Source organism: Typha latifolia, chromosome 14 (genome assembly GCF_019914945.1).
Source record: "Typha latifolia isolate L0001 chromosome 14, TyphaL0001v2, whole genome shotgun sequence".
NCBI lineage: Eukaryota > Viridiplantae > Streptophyta > Magnoliopsida > Poales > Typhaceae > Typha > Typha latifolia.
The window spans coordinates 3,885,428-3,895,338 of record NC_133099.1 but is presented as its reverse complement, the minus strand read 5'-3'; the positions used below and the strand labels follow the sequence as shown (position 1 = coordinate 3,895,338).

The 9,911-nt window shown below is 35.9% G+C and overlaps 1 protein-coding gene across 5 annotated transcripts; it reads right to left on the bottom strand.

Moving 5' to 3' along the window:
- Positions 1-327: 327 nt before the first annotated feature.
- On the bottom strand, positions 328-7,736 carry LOC140800801 (uncharacterized). Of its 5 annotated transcripts, XM_073155667.1 has the most exons (12): positions 7,585-7,669; positions 7,327-7,362; positions 5,357-5,414; positions 5,233-5,271; positions 4,357-4,434; positions 3,031-3,055; positions 2,904-2,936; positions 2,578-2,699; positions 2,358-2,488; positions 1,977-2,200; positions 830-1,086; positions 328-646 (listed from the first exon to the last, which is right to left on the bottom strand). In XM_073155667.1, exons 4-12 carry the CDS (start codon positions 5,233-5,235, stop codon positions 554-556), a joined length of 966 nt encoding a protein of 321 aa, XP_073011768.1. In that variant the 5' UTR covers positions 5,236-5,271; positions 5,357-5,414; positions 7,327-7,362; positions 7,585-7,669; the 3' UTR covers positions 328-553. The 5 variants fall into 5 exon arrangements, with proteins under 5 accessions (XP_073011768.1, XP_073011766.1, XP_073011767.1 ...); XM_073155665.1 differs by lacking the exon at positions 5,357-5,414 and having other exon boundaries at positions 7,585-7,688; XM_073155666.1 differs by lacking the exon at positions 7,327-7,362.
- Between the last annotated feature and the right edge of the window lie 2,175 nt (positions 7,737-9,911).

Genomic DNA, 9,911 nt, shown 5'->3' with positions numbered 1-9,911 from the left:
TTGACTTTAATTTTTCATATAAATCAAATTCGACTTTCCTAATCTGACTAGGATTAAAGTTTGACTTACTGACTTTGACTACACACATTTTCACCTAAAATTCCTATCTCACCTCCATTTTTTTTTTTGTGCTTATATTAAGGATTTAGCAGTGATGATTAATGCTATTATGTATTCAAAGTTCATTTGCCCTACGAATTCCAGGGTATATGCTTATATATTTCTTGCATTCAAAGAAAATAATTGTACTACAACAGGAAAAGAATAGATATTAATTATCATGAGTAGATGTGGTTCTCATGGAAATTAAGCAATTTTAGATCGATGTTTACAATGTCGATGTTTATGATCTTATGCATTGTGGAATAGTTGTAGTAAACAATCAGAGAAGCGGTAAAACATTTGAAGAAGTATATCAAACTAACATACAGATCTATTTTTACAGTATATCAAACTAACATACAGATCTATCAAGAATCTCGCATGCTTTCAAATACTTTAGAATATTAACTTTTCCTTCTGTATGACCGGAAAACATAGAACAAGCAGTTCATCAACCCTTCAATGAGTACTTCCTTCCAGTAAAGGCCTGGAACTTTGGCTCTTCTTTGTTGGAAGGTTCTTCCTTCGTTTCTTTTCCGGCCACCTACAAGGGCATAACCGAAATCCGTTAGAACCTCCATAGTCCACAAACTCTACCTGCCACCATATTTCTTAATTATCAAGTATATCAGATGGACTTTGCCAAGGAGAGGTTTCGAACAGTACAAGGCAAGAAAGGCCAAAGGAAACCTTGTCACTTGATCGTCCAGTAAAAAGAAAAACAAACCTTCTGCGCTTCTTTTGAAGCAATATTTGCATTTGAACCAAAAACAAGCTTTCCCTTGACTTGCTGGGACGAGCTGCTCTCTGGAGTTGATACTTTTGATGTCTTTACACCATTTGATGGCCCAGATTGCTGACTTTTTCCAGGAGAAGAGACTGATGGAGCTTGATGCTTTGAAGGTTTTCCATCCAGACGCCTCCCAGAACCAGTGAAAGGAGTAAACTTTGGTTCCTCTTCAGCTGGGGCTTGAGCATCCTGACCTGAGATTTTCAAAGTGAAACCCATTTCACAATTCTACTAAAATTTGCTTCTTACCATCATCTATTGCTTAGACTGCAACTAGGTTCCATAAGGCAACGTGGGACCTTCCGTAAGGCAACTATGTGCAATCAATAATGTTCAGTGATATGAAAATTTAGCACATAAGCAAAATGTGTAGATATTAAACATTGTAAAGCGGATGGAAGTTTTGCATGGATATTCATGGTTGAGAGAGTAGATAATGTTGAAGTGTGCAGGGAAAGAAAATCATTCCTAGTCAAGTTTATCAGAAGCCGTTAAGCTGGCCACTCATGCAGTAGCAACCCATAGGTTGTCCACATAATCCCTATGTAGTCCTGTGAGGCAGACTCCGCCTTGGTGGTAATTTGGCAGCCACAAAGGCGGGTGCCAAAACAAGTTACTGGAAAAACCCTGTTTAAAGCCCTAAGGCCTAATTTTACCCAAATTTCCTTTCCTTGTGCTCGTCTCTGCCTTCCTCATGGTAAGGGATCAGCGAATGGCGGAGGTTGAAAGGTCAAACAGTGACTTTCTCTTTCCTGTTGATACTTCAATTATATGGTGAAAGTTAATGTATGATCTTATGTGATTGTCGTAATCTTGAATACAAGTATATTGTCTAGTGTGACATGAATAATTCATGTTGATTGTGAACAGCATTCATGTGAGACTGCATAACATAAACCATGGTTTGGGGTATTGGCCAGTAATAAGATCATAGAATTACCAAAATTGAAGGAACTTTTAGTAAAATGAAAATCTATAATCTACATCTGACATAAAGTAACAAATGGTTCATACATCAAGAAAATTTTTGGAGAACGCAACAAAAGGAATGTATTAATTGAAATAATAGAAAAAAAAGGAGAACCTTTAGTTGGTGCAGCAATTGAAGGAATAGAAGGCTGTGGTCGCTCAGGTTCTTTATAGTCCAGTGGAGGAGCAAAGTCAACCTCACAATCTGTCTCGATGATACTGATAGCAGAGGAAGGCTTCGTTTCCACAATATCAATGTAATACTTCTTATTGTTATATGCTACCATGATACTGTCACCTGTGGTTAAGCAAGAGTAGTTCCTTAAGGTTGTTTCCAAGCTGCAAAGATTAGAAAAATGGAATAGTTAATCTCTTCACCAATCTGATTAATTAGATGCACCAGAAGCATGATATCAAATTAATGAAAGTTAGGTATATTTCAGACATCTGATTCTATAAGCATCATCAAGAGATACAGCACCAGATCTTCACTTACATGGCTTTGGGGTTTGAGATATCTAAGAAGTCTTTCGTATGCGGCTGCAGCTTCACATATGTGCCCTTAGGGAGGGTGGCATTTTTAACACGGACAATATCTCCCTCTTGCAAAAGCAGATTTTGCATCACCTAGAAAGAAGGAAAGGAAAACTTGATTGACCTCACTAAAACACAACAGAAAGAAAAGCTCAACAAACATGCTCTAGTATGGTCTCTACCCAGTACGGCATGTAGATCATGCCTTCTTCTGCAATGAACTCCAGCACACCACAATGTGAAATTCGTTCAGTTGCAGCATTGTGCAGTTCAAATAACATTGGATAGTCAATGTGCAAAGAAGCTGCAGAGGAATGCAGCAGGACTTAACATTACAGTAAACAAGACTTCAGGGGAAAACTAATGCCATAACATAGAGATGAGCTAACCATAAAAGAAGAAAAGGAAATTTGAACAAATAATCTAATAATAACAATAGTATATTAAGTGCAGTATTACTGATTACAGGCAGACAAGATATCTTGCAACTGAAATAGGCCTGACTTACCAAGACGATCAAGAGCAGAGGGTGGCATTATAACTGAAAGAACAAAGGATGTTTAGTTTTAAGTTAAGAGAGAACAATTAGAACGTTAAACTGCAATATAAATAGATAGGACTGTGAGATACCATACTTTTATCACCAGTTTCGAGCTGTGGCTGCAAAGAAGAAAATTAGTGATTTACCACAAGGTTTCCAACAATAAATTCAAATGCATTGAGTAGAAGAGACTAGGTGCTCACAGCCATTAAAGATAAAATGGGGAAGGTATAAATCTTAAGTTTAGATGCAATGTTCCAAGAAACTTGTTCTACCAATAAAGGAAAAGTGTGTCAAGCAACATCTATAGATATCTACATTTGATCATCAGTTCAAACTTGTATAGTAAATTTATATCTCCACTTTAGTGAGGAAGAAAACTAGCCAATGTTACTGATTCTCCAACATATATAGCAGCACAACTATTTAACTTATCAAAACATAAGCAATTGCATTTAAGTCACAGAAATGCCAAAGCAGGTTGAATCCATACAAGTTGAACCAAAATCCTAAAGTACATACTAGATTTGATGGTACATTTCTGCATACTGCACGGACAAAAACCTCCAGTATATACCATATACAGTTATTGACAATTTGTGAAGTCCGGTAAAAATATTGATCTACTGAATATTTTAGCCAAAGTACATACTAGATTGCTTACATATTATTTGTTAACTTTGTTCAATGGAATGTTGCACTGTTGCATAACAGCCACTTAATATGCCATATTAGTTCAACATTTTACCAATTCTTTTACAAAGTTAAGTCCCAAAAGTGCTACATGCCAGGAAGTTATTTATGTGCCTAGTTCCTCTCTGTGCTCCTATTCCATTTCATGTGGAAACATACTTCTTATTGCCTCAATTATTGCTTTGGGAATGAATTGGTTCTAACAGACAACTTCATGCTAGAAAGCTTGTCTGTCACTCCCCACAGTCTTGTGTATAAAGTTGCTTTGCAGTTTGGCGAATTTGAACAGCCAATATTTAATTTAGAGTAGACTTTCTAACCACTATGCTAGAAACATCTTAAAATGAATATCAAACATATAGTTGTCCAAACACGAGCTCAGCGAGCAAATGAAGCTCGATCTTGAGCTCGGCTCTCTTAATAAATGAGTTTAGCTTGTGCAACTCACAAACCAACAATCTTATTTGATACCATCAGTTTTCAAGACCTGAACCCATAAAACATATAACTGCATGGTGCCAAACTTATCTCACATCAATAATGCCTTTTTTATCCATATCACAATATTCAAAACAAGCTTAAACTTAAAACAAGAAGATTGAACAAATATAAGATAGCTTCCTCCAACAAGTACCTCAATACAAAATTACTCAATTACAATCCCAAAAGGCAACCAACAAGGAAATGTAAATGGATAAACTCTACAAGAGGTAGAAGAGCTTCAAACCTTATCAATGAAAGATGCAGGATAGCAGCGATATGTCTGCTCAAAAGAATTCCCATGATAACCATATCCCTCAAAGAACTGTGCGCAATAAAGAAATGAAAGAAGTAAGAAAATAATTGACATCCAGTCATAAAGGAGGTGACTTTATAGGTCCTAATTAATTGAAAGTAAATGCACCAACTAGACAATCAATATTCTCTAATACAAAAAGTACCAGAATTAACCAACAGTTGGTAGGTTCATCACAAAGACTAACCTTTTAATAGAATGAATTGATCAAATTTCACCACTAAATTTTATCACATTAATAACAGCTAGTAGAAGAAAGCTTCCTTAATTTCTGTACTGTAAAGCTCCCAAAGTATACTCATCATTTCCTTTCGGGGCTGAAAGCTAAAGAAAGTATTGCTGCTGGTGTCTAAGCACAAAACATAGTTGAGCAGGTAAGTCATAAGTGAAGCATGGTTTGATATAGCCTAATATACATCAGGAAGATTCTCTATCCCGACCATAGCTTGAAATGCATCTTTATCCAGGTTCTTCAGTCCAACAAGAACTAACCTATAAAAAGTTGAAAAGCTTTCTGCAAGGCACCAGGTAAAAATGTAAAATTCTATTTGAATTTAATATAATCACCTTTACTATTTTGTGAAGTAGTTCAACAGCCCTTCTAACTTAGTCCACAGGAGTAGAGGGAGTAGAATTATCTTTTAAATTTTAATATAAATGAACTTTTCATGGTTTATTGGAACAACTGATAAAGACTGCTTTCATAAATCAATATTCCACAACAAATACATGAGTAGACAACTCTAGATACTGAACTCTTCATAGAAAAAATATTACTAAAGCTAAATTTGAAGTGAAATGACATACCATATTGGTCAGGTCCAAGTATGCAGCTCCTTATAATTCCTACGATAAGGCAACACAAGTAAAAATATTAATCTAATGAATGCAAGGAGAAAAAGCTGACTAAATAATAAAATAGAAAGCATACCTAAATGATCAGATACTGAATCATATAATTAGCCAAAAATTGTTTGGATCATTTGTTACTGGTAAAATAAATGAAAAAATACATAATAAATCACCATATAATATTTTCCAGTCTGATAACCAAATTCATATATACATCTCATATTATACCATCTACTATTGCTAAATATTTCCAGACGACTAAAGCTTACTTCCACAAGGGCACACTATATCATAATTTACATAAGGTTTACCTTTTTATCTTCCTTTTATTGTACAAAATTATCAACATAACTTTGTAAGCATTGCCTCTATGAGAACATCAAGTAGGAACAAGTACCAATTTTCTTTTACAAAACACGATGGAGTTTAGAAGGACGAATGAGAAAGCATGATACATAATTCCCTTTGAGAACAACTTCTTTTCTCATCTATTGTCTACCCTTAACATTTTTCATTCATATCATTTCAAACATTATGAAATACCTCCGAATAAAGAAGACTACACAAGTAGAGCTAATCAGCCAATGACGACATAAAACGATCTTGAAATTCAGAGCTATGGGACGGTCCATCGGCAAATGCATCATAGATAAATATACCAATGTTCTAAAAGGCGACCATAGATGATGGCAGTTACCCCACCGCTTAGCACCTTGGTAGAAGGCGCATGACAAGACAATCTACCAATTTTTATATATATAAAATTTATATAATATATTTTTAATACTAATATAGTATATATATAAATTTTGCTTTTTGCAATAATGCACGACACTAATTTAATCCAATGAAATTGAAAACAGTAAAAACTAATTAATAATTGCTGTACAGGATATTTCAGACTTTTCAGTAATTGGCTAAATTCAATTCACAAACAATGCAGTAAGCACGTAATTACAAACTACATTTCAGTAATTGTCAATTCACAATCTAATATTCTAATAACCTAATTAGCATTTAGCAATTAGTTAAGAATTTAAGATTGATTCAGGCTAATATATATTAATCTTAATGATCCAATTGATTCAGGCAAATATATATTAATCTTAATGATCCATTTAAGATTGATTCAGGCAAATATAAATAACTTAATTTGGTAGCAGCAGTCACAGGACCTAAATATGATGGTAAATACCTGCACTTAGTCGAACTTTAACCAATCTGGTTATTCCATTATTCGACGTCAAGTCTCTTCAACCTATCTTCTCAACCTTTGAGGTATGTATCAAAATAATCCCTTTCTAATTATAAATTCCTCTTATCAATTCCTAATTCTAGTTCGTTCCTTATCCATAGTCAGACGTCATATGTATTAATCTATATACAGACAAAAGATGTGCCTCCTAAGGATGCTCTTCTGTCGGATATTTGCATCAGAACATCTGCGCAGACAGCTGCCGCTTGCCGTCGCCGTCGCCGAGAGTGAAATGGAAGAAGAAAAGAAGAAAGAGAATAAAGAAAAGTTACCTTCCGCCGCTGCTTGCCGTCGCCACTCCCGCAGCCGCTACCCCGATCCCCTGCTACCGTCGCTCAAGAGAAGAGGGAGAGGAAGAAGAGAGATCGTTCGATTTGGGTATTTGGGTTAGGGCTAGCAGCTGGGTTCTTGAGATTTTTTTTTTTAATTTTCTTTTGTTTTCCCTTTTAATCACTAACACACTATCCGTTACCCGAGCCGCACTATCCGACCCGCTATAACAACTAAGCGGGCTGCGGCGCTCGCCGCCCCGCCATGGACTCCGCGACGCCATGGCCGTCTTTTAAAAACACTGAAATTTACGTATCTAATTATGCAAAACCCAATAATTGCTCCTATGTTCTAGTTTGGAAACTGGCATGCTTTAACGATGCAATGCGTCAATTTTTTTTTTCTTTTATATGTGGAATTCACTCCATGTAACAGAAGAGCATCCCTAGTTATTTCTTCTAAAATGTTCATAAATTCAATAATCAGATTATCATTTATACCGAAGCATCCAAAGACTGCAATACCTTCACAGACATCGACTTCTGATCTTACCTTCCACTCTTTAATCCAAAAAAAGTCCATCGATCGTGAATAATAGACGGAAAAGACACGAAATCATCAGAAAAATAGAAAAAGGAAAGAAACTCAAGAAAATTACCGATCTTAGACAAAAACAAAGAGAGGACAGAATCGCATCGAGCGAGATTGAGCTCGGATTACTCGTCCGTGATCCAAATTAAGAGGATTTGAGAAACAGAGGGCGAGAGGAGAGACGAAGATACCTTCGGAGGAGAGGCGATCGCGCGAGGGCTGTGCGAATTGAGAAGGAATTGGAGAGATTCGAGTAAGCGTAGCGAAGAGGGGAATGTTGCTGCCGCGAAACAATGACGATGATAAAAAGAGAGAGTGCACTGGTACGGTTGAAAACGGGTCCGAAAAATCCGACCCGATCCGGTTCGGAGTTTTGTCCAATAAAGTCTGAGATTTTTCTATCCGTCTTAATATCGTATCTATATTCGAATAGTGTACACAGATATAGATATGATTTTGTAGAACACTATACAAATCAATATCAGTGTATCTGTTTCTTATACTTCAATATGGATCTATAATTTATTCTATATATATATTATTAATTCTGTTATAGATTTTAGTAATTTCATTTTAGTTCTTATGGATTCAAAATAGATATTAGTAATTAAGTTTAGTTCTATATTGTTAAAATCCGGCTCGTCCATTGGTGACAGAGGCTGACCCATTGTCCGTCTGGCCCAGCCCAACTATCGGCCCCATTGCCCAGCCCGAATTTGATGCAGAATTAGTGAAAGAAATGTTTGATTACATAAATAACCCCCGAACTATAGGGTGGTATTTCTTACTATCCTTAAACTTTTTTTGTTATGAAGTGGTGGATGCTTCTTCATTCGGAACTCGTGCCTAGAACCTAATATCTTTTTTCTCATAGAAATTTTGTAGACTGATAATTCATTCAATATTGCAATTTCTTATCTTTGGAAGGCTTTTTCTTTTTATAGTGGACTCAACCATGTAATGCTTATTTCGATGTTTATTACGTGTAATGTAATTTCTATGTGTTTAATTAAAAAATTAGTAATTTAAAATTACTTTTGAAACTATTAAATATTAGTATTATTTTAAAGATCTTGATGAGAGTTTTATAACCATATATTTTTTATTAAAAAATAATAACACTAAGATGACCTATTAAATAATTTAAAATAACTAATATAATAATATATATTATATTATTATTTTAATATATATGGAGCTCAGTGCGTTGGAGTGCACCGGGCTCTTGCTCCATTTTTGACTCCATATTTGGAGCCTTTGAGTCACGGTTGGAGATACTATAAGCTTTATACCAACTACTCAGCATAATATCGAGCATAGAAAATAACACAAGTGTTCTTATAAGTAGAAGAGATAGAACATCCACGTTGCAAACAAGCCTCTCACTTGGCTAAGCACTAGCAGCACTATGAGAAGAAGTATCAAGAAGTTTGGGAGGAGATGTAGGCAGAGGCAATTCAACGTCCTATGGCATAATTAGCACCACAATAATCCCTTAAAGAGTAGATCTATAGCATTAACTACAAACTATAAAAAAAAAATGGAGAAGTAAGCTAGGCTAAAGCAACTCCAAAGCAAATTTAACCTCTCATATACACAAGAAACCCACAACAAGTATGGCTATGATAAAATCTCTCATGAAATGCAAGCATACAAACAAAGCCTAGCTTGACAAAAAAAAAATAGACACCTAAGCCAATAGGAGAGCTTGAAACCAATGCAAGAAAGAAGGGGCAGGCTAATGGTTCCAAGGTCAAGGACAGAGTCAAAGAGACCAAAACATGGCTTAAGTGGCTGATGTTGCAAAAGCATTCTCATGGGTGGGGCTGGCATGGAGTGGGAGATATACACCGACACATATTGAATGAAAGAGCGAGGAGGAGAGTAGTAGTCAAAAGGGTGGGATGGGAACTGAGGGCGGTTGCGACGAGGAGAGGATCTACAATAATGAGGCAACAATGAACAATAAAGCCAAAGGGTGATGGAGGAGGCAATAGTGAGGAGCAGCGGTAGTCGAGTGCGGGGTAGAAACTAAATGCGATTGCAATAGGGAAACAAATCGAGATCGACAATGGCGAGAAGCGGATGAGATCAGTAGCGAACGATGGCTTCAACTAGGGAGGGCAGAGGCAACGATGTACAACGACGTTAAGGGGGAACAAGAGAGATAGCTATGACGAGCGACGATGGAGCGCACAAGAGAATAGTGAAGAACATCGGATCTTAGTGGGAAGGAGAGGAAGAAAGACAGGGAAGAAGGAAGAAAGTTGTTACCCTCCTATAGAGGAAAACCTTATCGGCATTGGTGAGAGAGAAAATCTAATTGTAAGTTAGTTCTAAAACTTGATATTCTACCTTTATTATTCAATGATTCTTATGCAAGTGGTTATGGAAGCTTCTTCGACGAGAACTCGTGCTTGGAACTTGATATTTTATTTTTATTATTGAATATGGATTTGATACACTTAGTTAGAATATTTTCTTATTATATTAATTATTTATTTTTATTAAAATAAAA